This window comes from Geotrypetes seraphini, chromosome 8, assembly GCF_902459505.1.
Source record: "Geotrypetes seraphini chromosome 8, aGeoSer1.1, whole genome shotgun sequence".
NCBI classification, from domain to species: Eukaryota; Metazoa; Chordata; class Amphibia; order Gymnophiona; family Dermophiidae; genus Geotrypetes; species Geotrypetes seraphini.
This window is the reverse complement of record NC_047091.1, coordinates 177,135,298-177,158,014: the sequence shown is the minus strand read 5'-3', so window position 1 is coordinate 177,158,014 and position 22,717 is coordinate 177,135,298. Positions and strand designations below refer to the sequence as shown.

The window sequence follows — 22,717 nt, the reverse complement described above, 5'->3', positions numbered from 1 at the left end:
GAATCTAAGCCAAATGTCAGCCACTGTCTATGTGGTCCCATTCACAAATAGCACGAGAGGCCTCTTTGATGACAGCTCATGCAACTTGGAACCAATGCTTTTAATCTTTCACCAGGAGGAGTCCTCCAATGATCAACAAACACACCAGATACTAATGGAAAGATAAGCAGAACTCGTCGGCTGTTGCAAAAGTCATCTTCAAATTATGCTCAGTAGAGATACTGGCGGCAGAAAGAATACCATTGCTACATCAATCACTCGGAACACCCTATGTACATTCAGAATACAACTTCACATAGACATTCAAGTGGCAACACTCTTGTCAGTGTCTCTCAAACCGTGTGCCCCAAAGGGATTCCGTGTGTGCCATGAGAGATTCCAGAATTTTACTTTATTTTTTAAAATTCTCTTCATAAGTATACACTAGAATAGATAACATGTATATCGCGTACACAAGAGTCTGTCAATGTAATCAGCGTCTGTGTACGTAAGGATACAACTGCCCACACAAGCATCATTCTTTCATGTGACTGGTCCTTGAAAACTAACAGCAAGTAATTTTATTCTTATTTTTTTAATGCAGTAGTTATCCACCCTTGAGTAACAAAGCAATCAAGGCTTTGTTACTGTTTGGGATCTTCTTCTTTCCAAACTTGGAATTTCAGCTCTGACAGAAATTAAATTGAATAAAATGGTGGATGATGAAATGCGCGTTTGCTTGTCGACTATCGAGCCGCATTTTGAGTTAATTTGCACTCAAAAACAAGCACATCCATCGCATTGATTAGTAATTCTATCTACTTTAGTTTCACCATTGTTATAATTACCTATACATCGCTTATAGAACTTTAAATAAATAACATTTGCTCCGTTTAGTATGCAGGAGCTAAAAAAAAGTTTGAGAGATTCTGGTATAGTGGAACAGCCCAAAGGCAGGAGAGAAAGCCAGGGCTGCAACTTCCCCCCTAAAACAGATTTTAGACTTTTTAAAGCCTTTTTTGCTTGTATACCCTTAGTGACCCCAAATTAATCTTGTTTTCATTTAGAGACCTCAGTATGGAAGAAAGGTGGGAGGACATATGATTTGAGACTTTTAAATCTCTCTGTGGCATTAATGTACGGGAGATGAGCCCTAAATCGGCAGGCTTGCTTTGCCACTAGTCCAGTTCACTTCTAGTTTGCTTTAGGTATCTGACAAACAGTTTGCTTGTAAGAAACAGAGACCATAATACTCAGTTTTAATATAACTTTTAATGTTCATCATTGAGTGCATATCCCTAGTCCGCTGTAGAAGAGATAACACAACACCTTGTGCCCCTCGACACCAACAGCTTGGATCACACTGGCCCCAGTGACCCTGGGGTGAGGGGTAAAGGAAAAAAAAAAAGGAAAAGTGAAGTGAGCAGCCCAACACACTTTGTGAGACATCGGTGATAAACTGGCTTCTGACTGCCTGGAATCCTGCCCTTGAATTTAAAGGGGCAGTACCTCCCTTCAAATTAAAAACATTAGAACTTCCAGCATTCCCTCCTATTATCATTTTACTCTGAAAAACCTCTGCATGTTACATAGTAGAGCTGTCTGTCGGCACTTTGTCCATGTGGAACTCGCTTTGTGATCTGTTCTCCTCTGGAGGCAAAAAGGGTCATGGTTCAAAGTTCTTGTATCAACTAATCAAATTATCTAAGCCAGGGATGTCAAAGTCCCTCCTCGAGGGCCAAAATCCAGTCGAGTTTTCAGGATTTCTCCAATGAATATACATGACATCTATTTGCATGCACTGCTTTCAGGGTATGCTAACAGATCTCATGCATATTCATTGGGGAAATCCTGAAAACCCGACCGGATTGCGGCTCTCGTGAAGGGACTTTGACACCCCTGATCTAAGCAGTTTATTATATAATATGCCAAAGCAGTGCTTCTCAAACCAGTCCTTGGGACATCCCTAGCTAGTCAGGGTTCCAGGCTATCTGTATTGAACATTCATGATATAATGGAAACAGTGGATAAACTGTAAATCTATCTCACACATATTCATTCGGTATATCCTGAAGACCTGACTGGCTGAGAGGAGTGGGCCGAGAACTCCCTGCTGATTACCACAGCCAGCTTTCTAGGATAGACATCGAAAATTGCATAAAAACGTGCATAGACTGACCCCTCCCTGAGTATATGCAAATTGATCCATGCGTATTTGGTGTGGAAATCGTGAAAATCGACTGGCCGTAGAGTCGCAAGGCTAGCTGGCTCTAAGGCAGGGTTTACCCAGCTTAGTCCTGGAGGCACATCTCGCCAATTAGGTTTCCAGGACAGCCACAGCAGGAGATAAACTTGCACTGATCGGAGCCCCAGTATAAGCATGTCTCTCTCATTGTAGCCGCCCTGAAAGTCGGCTGGGTCGGCGTGCCTCCAGGACTGCTCGAGAGACGCGCTTTACAAAAACTGCAGTCATCACTCAATTCAGCCAGGTATTAGGAACTAAGATACCGTAATTGTAGGAATTGCAACCAATTCAAGAGATGCCAACTTATGCCGGTATCCAGGTGATATGCCCTGGCCTTTCTGTCTCATGCTCCGGAGACAGAACAAGCTGGTGCAGGGTCTTTCCAGGGCAACTTGTTCTGAAAGTGGGAAATTAGCAAGAATTTGTGATCACATCCAAGTCTGAGCTTTACAGAGAATTAATGGCATGAAAACTGAAATACCACCTCAGCATCACCGTCAGACCTTTACTGAGAGCAATCTCAGCAAGCTGGTGTCCTTATAGCTAAAGCTGGAATTTGACACGACCTATTGTGATAATTTTCTGTTTTTTTCCAACAGGTTTAAAAAAGCAAGACAGTTCTTACAAGGTAATAAGCAACAGGAGGGAATCTATTTCTCAAATGTCTTTTAAAGAACGAGGTGTAAGATCGCTCAGAGTTAACGGAGGGACCAGTTTTCAGTGGATGGAGCACACATTTTGAGACATCGCTTAATGTTTTTGATAAAGATGGTTAGGGCGGACAGACCCCCCCCCCCTCGTAAGGATGCTGCAACGTGCTTGAAATTTGTTTAACTGAGCACTTCATAAGCCTCAGGCTACAATTAATTTCACTTTTACACACCTGTTCATTAGTCAGCGTCATGGGAACTACCGCTGTGGGTTGTCTAGGCCAGCCTTCTCGTTCAGACAATGGTAAGGTGCAGGTGCAAAAGGGACGTACAGGAAAAACAAGTGCAGCTCCCGTCACCCCTCCCCCCTTTAGTTTCCAGCACTCGTGATTCAGATTCTCCCGTTTATCCAACGTGCCTCATGATTTTCTCATCGCATCAGTCCCACTTCTCTCCCCTCACTCTTCCAAATGACATGTAAACCACATACACCAGAAACCTGTATGGTGCTCACAGGAATCCTCAGGGGTGACCCGTCAAATACGCGCACCCCGACAAATGTGCCCCGACAAATGTGCGCACGGACAAGTGCGCGCACTGAATGGGAGGTGACCCGTCAAATGCGCCCTGACGGTGGATACTATTTTGTCTTTTTGAGGGGGCACCCCACCCCACTTAAAAGATTCACTTGCTATCTAGTGTTAGGATAAGGTTTACATATGATTATGGGAACCCTTTACATAACTGGATATCTGGAAGGCCCTGATTTGCTCAGACTCCTCAGGCCCCGTCCCTTGGGAGGGGCTTGAGGCGCCTCAGAGTCCCTCCCCAAGGGACGGGTCCTCCCAGCTATCCACTTATGGCAGATTTACTCACGGGGCGCAATTGTCCTGCGCGGATTTGCCAGCGTGCCACCCTCAGGCACCCATTAGCCAGCTCAGGTTTTCCTTTGACAACTTAAAAAGAAAAAAATCATGACCAAAAATGTTCCAAGGTGCATTTTTCAACATACAGCACGATATATTGTAGACTCGGGAGGGGGGAACAGGAAAAGCTCACCATTAGTTGAAGACCCACAGCTAGGGTAATAGCTCATGGTAAGAACCCCAGAAGCAGTGCAACAAAACCCTCAAGCATCAGACTGTTTACAACTGTCGTTCCTCAGCCGGGCCCTGTAGTCAACTTAACTGTGAGTGGCTGGAGAGATCTAAAGAGCAGTACAGTACAACAGTTAACTTCTAAAAACAGTAAAACCTTGGTTTGCGAGCATAATTCATTCCGAAAACATGCTTGTAATCCATTTCCCCATAAGAAATAATCGAAATTCCACAACCCAAAAACCTTAAAACAAAATACTGTATTGTACTCGTGTTGAAAGACTTTGCTTGTTTAGAACAATCACAACACTCCTGCGGTGTCAGAGAGAGAGAGAGAGAGAGAACCATCGGCTCAGTTGTGATGATATGATGTGTGTATACTGTATGTACTCGTGTTGCAAGACCTTGCTTGTTTAAAACAGTCACTACACTCCTGCGGTGTCAGAGAGAAAGGAGAGAGAGAGAGAACAGAGAAAACCATTGGCTCAGTTGTGATGATTTGATGTGTGTATACTGTATGCACTCGTATTGCAAGACCTCACTCATTTAGAACAGTCACTACACTCTTGCAGCGTCAGAGAGAGAAGAACCATTGGCTCAGTTGTGATGACGTGATGCGTGTATACTGTATGTACTCATATTGCAAGACTTTGCTCGTTTAGAACAGTCACTGCGCTCTTGCAGCGTCAGAGAGAGAAGAGCCATCGGCTCAGTTGTGATGACGTGACGCGTGTATACTGTATGTACTCATATTGCAAGACCTCACTCATTTAAAACAGTCATTACACTCTTGCAGCGTCAGAGAGAGAAGAGCCATCGGCTCAGTTGCGATGATGTGAGGCGTGTATACTGTATGTACTCGTATTGCAAGACCTCACTCATTTAGAACAGTCACTACACTCTTGCAGCGTCAGAGAGAGAAGAACCATCGGCTCAGTTGTGATGACGTGATCCGTGTATACTGTATGTACTCGTATTGCAAGACCTCGCTCGTTTAGAACAGTCACTCCACTCCCACAGCGTCAGAGAGAGAAGAACCATCGGCTCAGTTGTGATGTGTGTATACTGTATGTACTTGTATTGCAAGACATTGCTTGTATATCAAGTTAAAATTTAATAAAATGTTTTGCTTGTCTTTCATACCAAGTTACTTGCAATCCAAGGTTTTACTGTAGATGCAAATCTGACTTACTCTATTTCATGTTCCTCAAGATTTTCTCAAATTCTACTTTCCTTTATTCAGCTTGGTCCATTTTGGCCCCACTCTTTCTGGATCTGTCCCCCCCCCTCCCCACCGATTCCTGTCTTGTGGCTGGGACTCAACAATATGGACTTGTAACTCATCTTGAGGTCAAAGCGTATCCTGTCGCCACAAGAAATGGTTCAGAATATTTTGTATACCAAACTATTCCACTCCTTCAAGCAGTTCGTTGTCAACATATCATTCGCTGGAGAGAGCAAAAAACTGATTTATGTATTTTTGTTCAGATCGGACTAGGACACAATCCCTGGCAATGCCATTACTGGAGACTGTAGGCCTTGACCAGACTGGGGCTCTCACTCTGAACCACATCTACTAGAAGAGAAAAATACAGATAATCTACAAGTATTTGATTCATTTTTGATGTGGTAAAGCAGAAAGCATTTCTAAATGGTAACAGTTGAGACAACTCCCTAGGGAAAGGGTAGGAGAGATGCAACATGAAATTAGCAACTATACTCCCCCACCCCCATATTCCCAGAGGAGAAAAGTGTGACTACATTAGGTATGGATGGAAAAAGCAGCGTGAAACTTTGCTTTGTAAAAAGCAATAGACATTTTAACAGAACGTACACAAACACCAGGACACTGAACTCTAGGGACAGACAACACAGCCAAAACGAAAAAGCTCAAAGTTGTGAAAATTCTATCTACAAAGTGTCCTGTGCACACGCTAAGAGATGCTGGCTCCAATTAAAAGATTCCGCATGGTAAAACAATCGTTACAAACTATTCTTTCCATGAAATTGCTTAGCAATGGTAAGGCTGGAGTGGTCCGGGCACCTTCTGCGTTTCCGTTACATTTTTAAAGCCCATTTCTGTGTTTAGGAGAATGTTTGCATTCTCTCGTTTCCTTTCAAAATGTTTTCTGTCGCTCTTAAATCGGAATGGGAGGGAGTTCAGGACTGGTGGCTGTAAAATTAGCAATCAAAGCACAGTTTAAGATTCCAAGCAGTCCAGAAAAAACCAAGTTAAATATATTATTATTCTTGTGGGGGGGTGGGGAAAAAAACCAAACCCAAAAACACAACTGCGGTAGGTCTTTGGAGGCAGTGAAAGTTTACACAACACTGAAGGTTCCCAGCCATGCGATTATTCTTGGGGGTGGTGGAGCTCCTGGGATTTCATTCAGTTGAGTCTGGCCTAAGATACTTGACTAGATGCCAGCCAACTCTCAAACCAGGACCATGGGAAAGTGTATGGCTGACTGGCAGGATGGAGGATTTCTCTTCTCACCTGTCAGTGACCCTCCCTTACAACACCGTTGGGGGCAGATGAGGAGGTGGCGTGGAATGGCTGGAGATTTAGAGTTCTTTTCTTCGTAAGCTTAACTCGTACCGCCGTAGATGGTTGTAGAGAGACTGGACATATGTGAACACGCACTTGGAGTCAGGCTTCTTCCCCATTATCATCATATCCTCCACCTCCACAAGAGGAACGCAGTCCACCAGCACCCTGCGAGTGAGATGGTAGAATTACAAGGTGCCTTTATACTTGCGTGTTTAGTTCATAAATCTGCGATTCCCCATTCCTACAGCTAAAACGAGGCTTCCTAAAGCTCTTCTGGTGAGCCCCCCCCCCATACAGCTGGGTTTCAGGATATCCCTATTAAATAGGAGTCTCTAATGCAGGGGTGCCCACACTTTTTGGGCTTGTGAGCTACTTTTAAAATGACCAAGTCAAAATGATCTACCAACAATAAAATTAAAAAAAACCACAAAGCACACTTTTATGCTGAGAAAATGTTAATTATCATTCCTATTCTGGGTTTTTTTCAGAGGTCAAGGCAGATGACTCTGCACTGTCACCTCAGTAACAACCATACAAAAATAAACAAATATACCCCCCTCCCTTTTTACTAAACCACAATAGCAGTTTTTAGCACAGGGAGCTGCGCTGAATGCCCAGCGCTGCTATCGACGCTCATAGGCTCCCTGCGCTAAAAAACACTATTGCGGTTTAGTAAAAGGGGGCTATAGTGCAAAATATAGACAGCAGATATAAATTCAGACACATTTTGATCACTAAATTTAAAATAAAACCAATTTTCCTACCTTTGTTGTCTGGTGATTTCATGAGTCTCTGGTTGCACTTTCTTCTTCTGACTGACTGTGCATCCAATCTTTCTTCCCTGCTTTCAGCCTGAATGCTTCCTCTCCTCCAGACCTCATTCCCTTCCCCAACTTTTTCTTCCTCTCTCCCTGCCCTTTCTTTTTTCTCTCTTCATGACCCCTTTCTTTTTTTCTGTTTCCCTTCTGTCTCCCTGCCTGCTCCCTTTCTTTCTTTCTTCATGCCCTCCCCCAAGCCACTGCCGCCATCGGGGAACAGGCCCCCAAGCCACTACTGCCATCAGGGAACAGGCCCCAAAGCCGCCGCTGCCCCAAGCTCTCCCTGCATTAGGCTGACCAGCATTCCTCTCCCCGACGTCAATTCTGCTGTCGGGAGAGGAAGTTCCGGCCCAGCCAGGCAGCGATTGTCTGACCTGAACTTCCTCTCCAATGGCAGAATTGACTTCGGGGAGAAGAAGGCTGATCGGCCCAGTAGATCGCCAAGGTATAATGAGTCTATCACGGAGCCTGGGATGGGCTCCGCGATCGACTCATTTTGACTTGGCGATCTACCGGTTGATCGCAATCGACCTATTGGGCACCCCTGCTCTAATGAATGCATTTCTCTTCTCATGCGTATTCATTATGGATATCTTGAAAATCTGACTGGCTGTGAGGCAACTAGGACAGGTTCAGAAGGCCCCAAGTTACTTCATAAGAGAAAATGGGACGTCTTCAGTAACCCTTAACCAGACCTAAGGTCATAACTTTTTCTGATCTGTTCTCCTGCAAGTATGTTCATTGTTATAAGCTCTTCAAAAATTATCTATTGCTCCCAGTACTGGCAATCGAGAAAAGCTAAGGCTTCTTGTAGAGTTCAATTACTACTTTCGTAAACCCAGGCTACATTTCAGACCTGTTTTGTCTTTAGTTCTTATCCAGTTCCCGCTCCCCATTTACAGTTTCAAGATACAAGACAAAAACCAAAGGAAATAAGTTGATACCTTTTCTATTGGATAACTCAATGCATTTGATGATGAGCTTTTGAAGGTAACCCTTCTTCCTCAGATAAGGAAAACATGAAAGCATTTTTTGGGATAGGAAGAGGGGAGGGGTGGGCAGGAGACAGAGAGATGACAAAAGCAGTTTTAAATGTCTCTAGAGTGGGAAAGAAAGCCCAAATCTCTGGTAGGTCCTGTCTGGTAGGTGTCAAAATACCTTATCATTTTGATCTCAAAGGTTTTACGTTCTTGGATTATTTTAAAGTTCCTTTTTAGTAGTCTCATCATAAAATCATTGGTGCAGTGGTCGGTTTTTCCAAAGTGTTGTCCGGCAGCGGTGATGTCCTAGTTAATATTGCAATTCTTAATCTGATATCTATGTAGGTTGGTTTTGGTCTTTAGCATTTGGCTTGTTTCACCGACGTAACATGCCTCTTTGAGTTGAATGATATCTACCTCATTAGAAGATGAACATGTGACAGATCTCTTATGCTGAATGCTTTTCCCATACAAGTTTGAGATGTGCTTGCAAGGTTTGCAGGTATCACCTAATTTCCTTTGGTCTTATTTCTTTATATTACCTTGGAAAGTGGACTAAAATGGCCACCACACCATTTCACTCAAAATACAAGACAAACCTGGTCCATTCCTTCATTCTTTACTCTTCCGCACTGCATTTCTGAAACAACGTTGATGTCTGCAAGGTTCTGACTTTGTGAATATGAATATGCATGTCTGATACAATCCCAAAATCCTTTACTCTAACTTTTGCTTTAAAAAAAAAAAAATTCTGATAATCCATTACAGCTAAAACCCAAATACAATAGTGCGGGGAGGGGGGGGTCTCATGTTAGTTGGCTTAGATAAGTAAAACAGGTTGTAAGTGGTATCTTAAGTGGACATATATACATAAGCATCACAGTACTTGGACAGAAGGTCCGTCCATTCCAGAATCCTATTTCAAACAGTGGTCAATCCATGTGGCAAGAACTTGGCCAGATGCCAAAGGTACTTGGCAGGATATACTTGTAATGAACTCATGAGAGCTACATTCCCTTCACGAGATCACTGCAAAATAATAGAAGGATGATCGGGCCTGAAAATACAAGTAACGTGTAGGTTCGCTTACGCCAGAGGAGTTCTTAAAGATGTGAAGAATTGCAAGATAAAAGTGGAGGGAAGATGTGAATTTATAGACGGGTGGGCGATCATCGCCAAAATTACTCAAGAACATAATACATATGAGTTGAGATTCAAATTAGTCAATCAATTTGAAACAAGCATTAGGGTACTTACCGGTAATCGATATGCTCACTTCCTCACACTCTACCAGCGGCTTTATTCAACAAAGAATTTTTCCCCAGTTGGTTTTTGGTGTTTTTTTTTTTTTTTACAAATCCCTTCATGTACCTACTGTTATGAGCTCTGGTCTAGAGAATAACACGGTGACAAAATTCATCACCGTTCCCATCCCCGCGGAAAACCGCGGGAAATAATCCCATGTCATTTTCTAGTGTCTATTTCAACCTCAGTCCTTCTACTCCAGCATTCTTCAAAGCAAAACTTGCGGGTCAATGGTTGTGACCATTCACACTCTGATTCTTATGTGAGCCAAGGATAATGAAGCCATTGTGACATCACTGTCACTCCCCTTCTAATTAGATCTCATTGGCTTCCGGTAAATTACCGTATTTTGTTTAAACTATTATTTTTAGTTTTTAAAGCCGTCACTTTTAATGAGCCACAATTCGTCAATAGATGGTTAATCCCTTATAATACTACTCGTTCACTCCGCTCTACTTCTTCCAACCTCCTTTCGGTTCCCTCGTTGAAGGTGATTGGAACTAGGCGAAACGACATGTTCTCTGTTATTGGCCCTCAGTCTTGGAATCTCCTTCCGCAACACATTAGGGAATTAAAAGACTTAACCATTTTTTTAAAAACACTAAACTCGTTTTTTTTAAAAGATGCATATGATTCTTAATATTTTATTATTCTTTTTTTATCTATAAATATATATCCCCTTCCTATTTGTTTTTCCCTTGTTATTACTTTATCTTTACTGTCCAATTATTGTAATTTCTTCCCCATTTATCCTCACAATTCAATTATGTTTTTTTACCCCAACTAACATTTTATTATACGCATGTACTTTAGTATGTTAATTTTTTTATCTTTAACAAAATTCAGTTTAAATTATCACTAATATTTAATTTGTATGTATTTAGGTATTAATTTGTATGTATTAAGGTTTTGTACATCGCTTAGTGATTTAAAATAGGCGATTCATTAAGAATAATTAAACTTGAACATTGGCTCTTAGGCACTGGTGGAATGAGGCATTATGACATCACAATATCTGCTCTGGATACCAGAGACTGTCATTCTTCAGTGTCTGTTTCAGCCTCAGTCCTTCTTCAAAGCAAAGCTTGAGGGTCAGTGGTTGTGGCCATTCATCCTCTGATTCTTATGTGAGCCAAGGATAATGAAGCCATTGTGACATCACTGATGTGATTGGCTCTTAGGCACTGGTGGAATGAGGCATTATGACATCACAATATCTGCTCTGGATACCAGAGACTGTCATTCTTCAGTGTCTGTTTCAGCCTCAGTCCTTCTTCAAAGCAAAGCTTGAGGGTCAGTGGTTGTGGCCATTCATACTCTGATTCTTTCCTCTCTCCTTAAAGAATGACATGAAGATGGTTTCCCACGGTTATCCGCGGGGACGGGGACGAATTTTGTCACCGTGTCATTCTCTACTCTGGTCGGCTCCCTCACTTTTTTCACACTTCTCTACATACATCACCCACCCAGATATTTTTGTTAATATTCTTGTTAAAACTCTTTTCAATCTTGAAAAGAAGCCTCACCACTGTAATGCTACTTGTCCGTTGCTTATCAACCCAGACAGCATCGTGTTTAGCTTAAGTTCCAAGTTTTATTTGTCTTGATAAACTGAGGATTTCACGCATCTTCACTGCAGCACAGACCTGAACAGGGGGATTTAAAGGTCCTAGTTGGTCATAAAGTTAGTCCAACCAAAAGGCTGGGGCTAATTGTCAAATGGACTTAGGCCCAAATTCTATAACTAACGCGTAAAGTTAGGCAACTATTTCAGAGGCGCCCAACTAGACAGGCGCCTATCAATTGAAGAACAAGCTCAATTAAGCTTTTTAATCAGCGCGGATTGAGACATAGGCGCCTATCGAGAAACCGCGATTCTGGAAGAAGGCGCCGCTAAAAATTTAGACGGCCTTCAAAAAAATAGGCGCTATGCACGTTAGACGTGGGCGTGGCTACGTGTTAGGTGCCTTCTTACAGAATCACTGCTCTTAAGCGTACTTAAGCGCTCGCATGGGCACCTAACTTTGAGTTGGGCCTAGAGCTGGCCTATGTAATGGGCGCCTCCAAAATAGGTGCCGCTCAGCGTGATTCGCTAAACAGCACCCAATTGTGCTTGAATCGTGCTGAACAGTGGCCATATTGGCGCCCAACGTTTGGGCGCTTGTTATAGAATTTGCCCTTTAATATTTAGTGGCTGCTGTGAAATGTTTTAAAGACGGCTACTGTTTCTGTACGCAGTGAAATTCTGCGGCGATCTATATGGCTAAATGGCATGCAAAAAAGCCGTCAAATCAAACAGCTTAACCACAACTTGGTATTTCTGGGTCATAGACTGTAAAGTCCACCTGGTATTGTCTTAGGTTCCAAATGCTGAAGTTGCTTTCTAATCAAGCCTTTGTGACATCACTGCTGAGGTGGCTCTTAGGCATTGGTGGAATGAGGCATTATGACATCACAATCTCAGCTCTGGGATGTTGCTTCTCTTTGGGTTTCTGACAGGTAACATAGTAAATGACGGCAGATAAAGACCTGAACGGTCCATCCAGTCTGTCCATTAGTTATAACCATTAAAAATACAGGATTAAATTAACTTGTCTCTTCTTTGGTATTTCTGGGTCACAGACTGTAAAGTCCACCTGGTATTGTCTTAGGTTCCAAATGCTGAAGTTGTCATCTAATCAAGCCATTGTGACATCACTGCTGAGGTTGGCTCTTAGGCATTAGTGGAATGAGCAGGCGGTAGTTTTTGGCCAGCGCGGGGGTTAGCGCGTGATGAAAAGTCACGTGCGTTAACCCCACTAGCGTGGCTTTGTAAAAGAAGCCCCTAGCTAAAAGGAAAGATTTATACACTATAAAGGAGTTTTACCTCATGCAAAATTGTCATTTCTTTAATAAGACATTAACTATTTTTTTCTGAGGCCCTCCGAGTACCTACAAATCCAAAATGTGGCCCTGCAAAAGGTTTGAGTTGGAGACCACTGGCAAAACTGTAACCATGACATCCTGTTTGTCTTTGGGAAGCAGAGCTGAGATTGTGATGTCATAATGCCTCATTCCACCAATAAGAGCCAGCCTCATCAGTGATGTCACAATGGCTTGATTGTCCTGTTCTCCCCTCTGCTCTCTAACCCAGACAGGTTCTATTTTGAGGCCCTCGGTATGTTTATCATAATCACAAAAGTAAAATAAAAGAATTTCTTGATCATATGTCTCTTTAGCTATAAATGACAATATTATTATTAAGACTTAACCAAAAGGAAAGATTTATACACTATAAAGAGTTTTACCTCATGCAAAATTGTCATTTCTTTAATAAGACATTAACTATTTTTTTCTGAGGCCCTCCGAGTACCTACAAATCCAAAATGTGGCCCTGCAAAGGGTTTGAGTTGGAAACCACTGGCAAAACTGTAACCATGACATCCTGTTTGTCTTTGGGAAGCAGAGCCGAGATTGTGATGTCATAATGCCTCATTCCACCAATAAGAGCCAGCCTCATCAGTGATGTCACAATGGCTTGATTGTCCTGTTCTCCCCTCTGCTCTCCAACCCAGCCAGGTCCTATTTTGAGGCCCTCCAAGTACCTACAAATCCAAAATGTGGCCCTGCAAAGGGTTTGAGTTGGAGACCACTGCGGAGAGTTTTCTTTCTTTAACTCGCAATGATCCTTCCATGGACACCTTCATCACGTCCGCTCAGATCATTACAAGACAATAGATTAGTTATTCCATCAGTAAAGTGAACCAAATGGATGTCAACCAGAGCCAAAGCTTCTTTCTGCTTAACACCAAGCCCAAATTTTCTACATTTAGAAGCCAACGCTTTAAGACTATTAAAAACATTTTTTTTGTCAGAAGGCCCGTGGAGAACAAATTCCACAAAATGACCATATTTATTGAATGGAATTTCAGGGACTTGAGCGAGATGTTTACCGTGGCATTGTGTATCTGTTTGTTTGGGTTTTTTTGGAGTGTGTGGGGTAGGGTCTGTCCTGGATTTTATGGCGTTGGTTTTCCAATATTTTAACAACTTAATGTTGTTAACTGCTTAGACCTGTATGACCTCTAACCTGGAAGTTAACCAGGCACTGGCAGATATTACACCGCTGCCTGGTTAACTCTGCATAAAGTTAGGACGGCCTTTTAGCCATCTTAAGTTTTTTTTTGTGGTTTCTCAGCTGGTTAGTGGATTTAAAAAATCGCCACTAAGGGCCAGATTCTATGAAAGATGCCGCTTGGCGTGGTTGTCAATCAACCGCTAGGTGCAGTTTATAGAATTCCACCTAGCGGCATCCAGGCATGTTAGGCATCGCTAGGCATCCTAGAGATAGACCCCAGTATATTAGGCCAGGTTATACCGGGCCTAATTTACCGGCACCTAACTCAGACACCTAAATCAGCCACGCCTATTCTCCGCCTTACTTTTCAGGCAGGTTTCATTAAGCATTATAAGGTGTTTCAGAACTTAGGCATCGCACGGAATTCCACGCCTAGCTTTTAAATTTTAATTTGTTAAATCATTCAATCAACTTCAGTGGCAGAGTCAATTACCACGCCATTTAAGCTAATTGATTTAATTTAACTTAGGTTAGGGGCAGATTTGAGTTAGGGGTCATAGGTGACCTCAATTATAACACCATTTATAGAATCAGGCCTTAACTGGCCAACTCTGCTCCTGACCGCCCACAAACTCGCTGGGACTGGGCATCCCTCCTGCCATTTCTTTAAGCGGCGCGGTTTACGGAGCATCGGGTGGCAGGAGGGAGTGGCCATCCCTCCTGCCATAAGTTGCGGGCAGTTGACAGGAGCCCTGACAGCAGTGACAGGAGGCTGCTTCTCCCGTCACTACTGTCAGGGCTCTCCCAGACTCAATTGCTCATTGAGCGATTGAGTCGGGGAGTTTGCGTGCAAATCATTTGCACGCAAACAAGATAGTGAATCAATCGCAGTTTTAAAATCGGCCAGGAATTGGCCAACAGCGATTGAATTGCTATCTTTTATTGAATCTGGGCCCGTGAGTACAAACACAAATTACAGTGCACATCCTTAGATTATGTTTCATACATAAATACACTTCTCCCTCATCATTCGCGGGGGATACGGGCAGAGCCGGATCGCGAATGCCGAAAAACCGCGATTATTCGGCTCTGACCCACCCCCACCTCCTTCCCGGCCTTACCTGGTGGTCTAGAGGGTTTTCGGGGCAGGAGCGATCTTCCTAAGCTCCTGACCCGTGCAGATTGCCATGAGGAAATGGCTGTAGGGAGTTCCCGACGTAGTCTTGAGAGACTACGGGAACTCACAGCAGCCATTTCCTCATGGCGATCTGCACGGGGCAGGAGCGTAGGAAGATCGCTCCTGCCCTGAAAGCCCTCTAGACCACCAGGTAAGGCCGGGAAGGCGGCAGGGAGGAAAAACGACTGTTTTTTAAATTTTCCCCCTCCCCAGAAAAAAATTGCGATTATATGAAACCGCGAGTGCAGGAACCGTGAATGGGGAGGGGAAAGTGTACATTACTTCTTCACTTCATGTGCTGAGAATATAGAGATAAGCTTTAACTTGGGGCAGCCCAACGCACTTCCCTATCCGACAGCGGTCTTCGTGTGTCAAACCCAACTCTCATTCCGTGCACCAACTACTGAAGTCTGGATGGGCAAATCTATATCGATCCAGGTCACCAAGGGCTACTTGGAGCTACAATTGAATAGTTTATCCATACGAATGTTGCTTTGGACATCCCAAATCCCAGATCCGTTTCCCAGATCCGTTGATTCAAGGCAACTGGGCTTCCCCCTTCTACACCGTGTTGGTATGTGTGTATTACTAGCTGAGTTGTTGCGGGCTGGGATATATTATTCAGAAAGAGCAAAGAACAGATTGTAGAGATGAAATAAAAGGAACTTGTGGCAAAGAAATACATTTTTATTTCTGCTGGTGAAATTTTGGAATTTGTTCCCATTTTCTCTACATCAAAATGATGACTATTTACACTTCCAAAACTTTTTTTTTAAATAAATGTTTAAAATTGTGCTAGCTTGCTTTATTGTGTTTTACTGTAGTTATACCAGTAGGTTGGCAATGCCTTGTTACCCTTTGCAGTAAGGCAAGCAAGACTTAGAAACATAGAAGATGACGGCAGAAAAGGGCTACAGCCCATCAAGTCTGCCCACTCTGCTTACCCACCCCCTGTCTATGCCCTAATGACCCAATTTTCTTATCTTGACCCTCGTAGGGATCCCACATGGGTATCCCATTTATTCTTAAAGTCTGGCACGCTGTCTGCCTCGATCACCTGCACTGGAAGCTTGTTCCAATGATCAACCACTCTCTCTGTGAAGAAATACTTTCTGGTGTCGCCATGAAATTTTCCGCCCCTGAGTTTGAGCGGGTGCCCTCTTGTGGCCGAGGGTCCCTTGAGAAAAAAATATCATCTTCCACTTCGACACGTCCCGTGAGGTACTTAAATGTTTCGATCATGTCTCCCCTCTCCCTACGTTCCTCGAGAGTGTAGAGCTGCAATTTGTTCAGTCTCTCTTCGTACGAGAGTCCCTTGAGCCCCGAGATCATCCTGGTGGCCGTCCGCTGAACCGATTCAATTCTGCGCACATCTTTACTGTAATGTGGCCTCCAGAATTGCACACAGTACTCCAGATGAGGTCTCACCATGGCCCTGTACAACGGCATCATGACTTCAGGCTTTCGGCTGACGAAACTTCTATTGATACAACCCAATATCTGCCTTGCCTTAGATGAAGCCTTCTCCACTTGATTGGCAGTTTTCATGTCTGCACTGATGATTACTCCTAAATCTCGTTCTGCTGAAGTCCTAGTTAAAGTTTCCCCGTTCAAGAAGTACGTCCTGCATGGATTTCCGCTTCCGAGGTGCATGACCTTACATTTCTTAGCATTGAAGCCTAGCTGCCAGGTTGAGGACCAACTTTCCAATGTAAGCAGGTCCTGCGCCATATAATTCTGTAAACTGCATTCACTTACTATATTACATCATTTGGCGTCATCGGCGAATAGTGTTATTTTACCTTGAAGCCCTTGAGTCAGATCCCCTATGAATATGTTGAAAAGGAGTGGACCCAGGACCGAGCCCTGCGGCACTCCACTTATGAGTAAAGGGGAGAGTGTGACGCAGTGGTTAAAGCTACAGCCTCAGCACCCTGAGGTTCTGGGTTCAAATCCAGGTTGCTCCTTGTGACTCTGGGCAAGTCACTTAATCACCCCCCCCCCCCCATTGTCCCAGGTACATTAGATAGATTGTGAGCCACTGGGACAGACAAGGAAAAATGCTCGAGTACCTAAATAAATTCATGTAAACTGTTCTGAGCCTTGAAACTTACAGGTCATTCCACACTTTTCATTTCAAAAAGGCAAATGCATCTAGTCAATGGGCACAAGTATGGGGAAGCCATTGTGACATCACGGATGAGGTTGGCTCTTAGGCATTGGTGGAATGAGGCATTATGACATCACAATATAAGGGGCTGCTGAAAAATTCTCAGCCCAACCAAGAAGAGAATGGGGAGAATGTGACGTAGTGGTTAAAGCTACAGCCTCAGCACCTTGAGGTTATGGGTTCAAACCCATGCTGTTCCTTGTGACCTTGGACAAGTCACTTAACCCCCCCCCCCATTGTCCCAGAGCCCACCAGAACAGACAAGGGAAAATGCTTGAGTACCTGAATAAATTCATGTAAACCGTTCTGAGCTCCCCTGGGAGAACAGTTTACAATAAATAAAATAAAGTATATTCTCCTTCCATATTCGCTGTGATAGGGGATTAACAGAACCGCGAATACAGAAAAACTGCAAATTCCTTTTTCATATGTTATTCACGGTTTTCTATTAAAAACCATCGTGAATATGGTGAAACCGCGAAGAACATGGCGGGAGATCTGGCCTGTTCCTGAAGGAGAGGCAAAACACGGTGAAGAAAGTGCCGGGAATCAGCGATTTTCTCTGTAAACGCTTGGATCCAGCGATTTCTCTATGCAAGCTGATGTAATTGGGGGGGAGGAGCCAGCAAGCTAGAAACCGCGAATCGTCAAAACCGCGAATGCTGAAACTGTGAATACGGAGGGAGAAGTGTATAGCTTTTAGGATTTTCAAGGCTTTTCTGTAGACTATCTATTTAAAATGTAAAGCTATCTATCCTCTTCATAACCTCGAATTTCTTATTATGTCCTTCCCTCATTTATTGAATTTACCTGTAAACTGTGCCGAGCTCTATCTTTATGGAGAGGATGCGGTATACAAACTTAAGGTTTAGTTTAGTTTCTCTTCCTCTCTCTCTTTTTTTCTCTCTCTTCCTCTCTTTTTTCCTCTCTCTCTCCTTTTTTTTCTCTCTCTCTTCCTCTCTTTTTTCTCTCTCCTTTTTTCTCTCTCTTCCTCTCTTTTTTCTCTCTCCTTTTTTTCTCTCTCTTCCTCTCTTTTTTCTCTCTCTCCCTCTCTTTTTTTTCTCTCTCTATTCCTCTCTCTTTTTTCACTCTTTCCTTTATTTTATCTCTTTCTCTTTCTCATTAAAAGGCGTCATGTATGCAGGTAAATTAGGGAAATCCCTCTTCTTCAAGTTCACTGAGCTTTGGAATAACCTCCCTGCCCTGCTGCGGAACCTGGGCTCATTCCAATTATTCCGAAAGCATCTGAAAACCTGGCTTTTCTCCAAAACGTAAAGCTATCTATTGAAAATGTAAAGCTAGCTATCCTCTTCATAACCTCGAATTTCTTATTATGTCCTTCCCTCATTTATTGAATTTACCTGTAAACTGTGCCGAGCTCTATCTTTATGGAGAGGATGCGGTATACAAACTTAAGGTTTAGTTTAGTTTCTCTTCCTCTCTCTCTTTTTTTCTCTCTCTTCCTCTCTTTTTTCCTCTCTCTCTCCTTTTTTTCTCTCTCTCTTCCTCTCTTTTTTCTCTCTCCTTTTTTTCTCTCTCTTCCTCTCTTTTTTCTCTCTCCTTTTTTTCTCTCTCTTCCTCTCTTTTTTCTCTCCCTCACTCTCTTTTTTTTCTCTCTCTATTCCTCTCTCTTTTTTCACTCTTTCCTTTATTTTATCTCTTTCTCTTTCTCATTAAAAGGCGTCATGTATGCAGGTAAATTAGGGAAATCCCTCTTCTTCAAGTTCACTGAGCTTTGGAATAACCTCCCTGCCCCGATGCGGAACCTAGGCTCATTCCAATTATTCCGAAAGCATCTGAAAACCTGGCTTTTCTCCAAAACGTAAAGCTATCTATTGAAAATGTAAAGCTAGCTATCCTCTTCATAACCTCTAATTTCTTATTATGTCCTTCCCTCATTTATTGAATTTACCTGTAAACTGTGCCGAGCTCTATCTTTATGGAGAGGATGCGGTATACAAACTTAAGGTTTAGTTTAGTTTAGACAATGATAAAAGACAGTATAATAAGCCTCTGTGTTTAATACGTCCACCGACACATCGCAATATATAAAGAGTGTTTTTAAACTGTGGTGGCACTGAAGTCTGGAGGTAAGACAGCCACTCACCTAGTTCAGTGCTCCGTCCGTTTCGATTCTCCAGTTGCAGAGACAAATATTATTCTTTCGTTCCCTTGAAAACAACGGTGTGAAATACACACAATTATCTCACCCCACTGGGGCCAGCTGCACAGATGTGACAAAACTCTCCAGCTCGCTGCCTTTGTTGTGGAAAAAGGATTCGATTACTACTTATCACTTACAGAGCTCTGAAAGGCGTACACAGCGTATTACATATTGACATTAAATAGAAGGTCCCTGCTCAGAAGACCTTACAATCTAATTTGGACAGACAGGCATGATATATAGGGTTAAGATGTAGCAGAAATACCTTTAAATAGGAGGAAACATTTTTTCACTCCAAAAATAGTTACGCTCTGGAACTCACTGTCCGAGGATGTGGCAACAGTGGTTAGCATAACAGCCACTGTAAAAACCAGATATTTATTTATTTTGATTTATATCCCTGCATTAATAACCCTCTTTCCTGCCGTTAAAACCTTTTTTTGAGTGTGTGCGTGGTTCAGTAGGAACATAGAGACAGCAGCAAAAGCAAGGCCCATCTAGAGAGACTCCCCACTTATCATTCCTCCCGCAACAGGGCGAGACCTGGCTTTGCTCAAGCTTGCCGAGACAGGAGTCTTTTGATATACTAAGCTCGCACACTTGTGGCCTTTTAAAGCCAATGTTTATCTTTCCCCGGGCTTCATTTGATACTCCGTCCTTAAAGAGATGAGACCACTGGAATTCCAGCTGTCAGATATGATAAAAACATCACACAAGTGGATGGGCTGCCTGACTCACACTTTCCGTGGTTTATAGAGTCAGGTCATTCTGCTCTCAAAAGAAACAATTTGCGTCTCTTTTACACACTGGACGTGAGCAGGCGGCCTCCGCTCTGTCCGCCCGAGCGCCGACACAAATTTATTATCGGATGCAGACAAGAGCATTTGTTCTCGGGGGTGTAAATATCACTTTTCTTGGCAGGAATGTTGATTACAAGCACCAGGTTTGTATTAAGAATACAGGCATGACAGGGTAAGTAGCAGGCAAAGAGAGGGCATTTAATGAAAATATGGGAACAATTTGTTTCCCAGCTCAGCTGAGCACGTTCGATGCGCTCTGTGTCAAACCTACTGCTTTCTGAGAGTCCAAAGGCAACCAGAAATAAACTAGAATCTGGGCAAGAGGTAATGAGGAGAGCAAAGAGGAGAAGGGTGGCAGCGAGGGAGATTGCTGGGGGGAAGGAGGGGGAGCGGAGGAAGGGGAGGTAGTAATGAGAGCTGTGGGGAGAAACAGGGGAGCCGTACTGGGAGACAGAAGAGGAGAGGAGGAGAGAAAGAAACGCTGCAAGAGAGAGGGACCCTCCTGGGAGGGGAGTTCATGAAGCAGAGCGCTCTGCCACTAGAGGGCGGCATTAAGCAACAGGGGAGATGTGCTTGGTCTTATTGAGGAAGCAAAGATCACACTGGGCTTTGGGACTGAACAAGTCTCAGAAAGAAGAACAAGTCTCAGAAAGAATGTTTCTTTGAGACTAAGACATTAATATTTTGATTCATGAGCTTTGAACACTGTAAAACTGTACAAAATATTCAGATAATATTCAGTGAAAGCAACCTCTACACATTCTTACAAAAAACATTCCCCAGAATTTCCCTTTCCCAGATGACAAAAAAATAAGGACTTTATGTTCTAACCAAAAATACAGCAGCAGAAAAGCAGAATGCCACGACGAACCGAATGCCAACCCAGAGCGCAAGGCTGCGTGATGTACAATACTATGAGCCCTGAGCTTGCCACAGCTGGCTCCACGAATTTTGAAACTTGGTGTAGTTGACAGCACTCCTTTCAAATGAAGAAGTCCATGGACCCACACACACCATGACACGTGTGCCAAGGGCTTGCCCACCCCTGCCCTAGCCGCTCAACTGATCTGGATATCCACAAGGACTGAACAACGATTCACCAGCTCGATTATGTAAATCCGCCCCTCTGCATATTCACTATGAATATCCCGGAAACCAGAATAATTGGGGACATGGGGGAGTAAGGGAGTCAGCGAGACCTACCGATCCAAGGGGACTCTCTCATGACTTTGATCCCCTGCGACGCACAGGCTAAAGACCGTACCACCCCCCCTCCCCCAGCTTTCATAAGGGTATGGATTTCCATCTGTCTTAATTACACTTCTCCCTCCGGTTTCGGCACTTGTGGTTTCATTTATTTGCGATTTTTCGCATGCTGACTCCTCCCCCCAAATTACATTTTGAGTAAAGTACTGTACCGATAAAAAATTTGGCGCTTCCCAGCTTTCACAAATGCTGCTATTATTCGTGATTTTGATATATTAAAGGATGGCTGTTACAAAAAAAAAAAAAAAACTAAAACGCGAACAACATAAAAAATTATTTGCGGTTTTTCCAAATTCACGGTCATGTTCCGCCCCTAACCACCGCAAATACAGGGAGGAGTGTACAGAGATTATAGGCTTAGGGATGAGCAGTAACAGAGCTGGAGCTAAAAATACAAACCTAACATCCACAGCCGTGCCACAGTTGGGCTGCACACGCCAAATGCTGAGGTCTCGGTACTTTTCATGGAAGCCTCCACTTCATCTAATGCATCAAGTGGCGTGGTATTGGGGGGGTGGGGGTGGGGTTCCACCTGGGCACCGTCTTTGGGGGGGGCACCAGCACCCGTCTTCCTTTCGGCCCCCTCGCTCCTTCCCCACCCTCCCACTACCGCACGCGAACCTGCTACTCGTGCCGTCGGCTCTTCCTCCAACGTTACTTCCTGGACCCCACCTAGGAAGCGACGGAGAAGGAGCGTATGGGGGTGGGTGGGCAGAGAAGAGGGTGGGGAGGGGCCCCACCGCCATGGGCGCCTCTCACCCTCACTACGCTACTGTCTGTTCTAATCTCCTGCATGTGAACTATATAACCCTGACAATTTTTCTTAAATTTAGCAGATTAGGGGAAAAACGGACTCAAGTGCCAAGAGGTGCCAGATATAGAAAATCTTGTCTGGTCAGCACGAACGTGAGCTATCATTGGACCAGTGGCGTACTTAGGGTATGTGACACCCGGGGCCCATCATTTTTTTTACACCTCATCCCCACCGGCTCATCATTTTTTTGGACACCCCCCCCCCCCGCCCTTGGTACACCACTGCTACGGTTCAAAAAAGGCTAAGAAGCCGGCGGGAGCGGCAAACACCCTCCCGATCTGGCTCTATCTCGGCCCCTTCGTGACGCCACCGGACAGCGTTCTCAGCCATTGGTCGACCTTGCCTGGCCACGGGGGTGGACCGGCAGCCACGCTGAAGTGCAGGTCCCAGGAGGTTCTGGACCCGGCCGGCTGTGCACCTCCCCCCTTGGTACGCCACTGCATTGGACCATTAATAGAAAACCCCCTTTTTTTGCATTAATACTGCTAATACTTCATTAGCTACAAAAAAACATTAAATTATTTAAGCTTTGGTGGGTGAACAGCCGGGGCCATGAAAATATTTACTCTCTCAACAGAGTATCCCCGTCTCACCTCAAAAGAGAAATTATGCCCAAAAGTTCCCAGTAGCTTTTGGGGAACGTC

At 43.8% G+C, this 22,717-nt stretch overlaps 1 protein-coding gene across 1 annotated transcript in view; it reads right to left on the bottom strand.

Annotated features, from left to right (window-relative positions):
- Positions 1-5,769: 5,769 nt before the first annotated feature.
- The window catches only part of SMTN (smoothelin), a 336,207-nt gene continuing 319,259 nt past the window's right edge, over positions 5,770-22,717 (bottom strand). Inside the window, exon 23 of the mRNA XM_033956006.1 lies at positions 5,770-6,687. Coding sequence (XP_033811897.1) covers positions 6,537-6,687 — 151 coding nt within the window. The 3' untranslated portion in view covers positions 5,770-6,536. The remainder of the gene's footprint in view (positions 6,688-22,717) is intronic.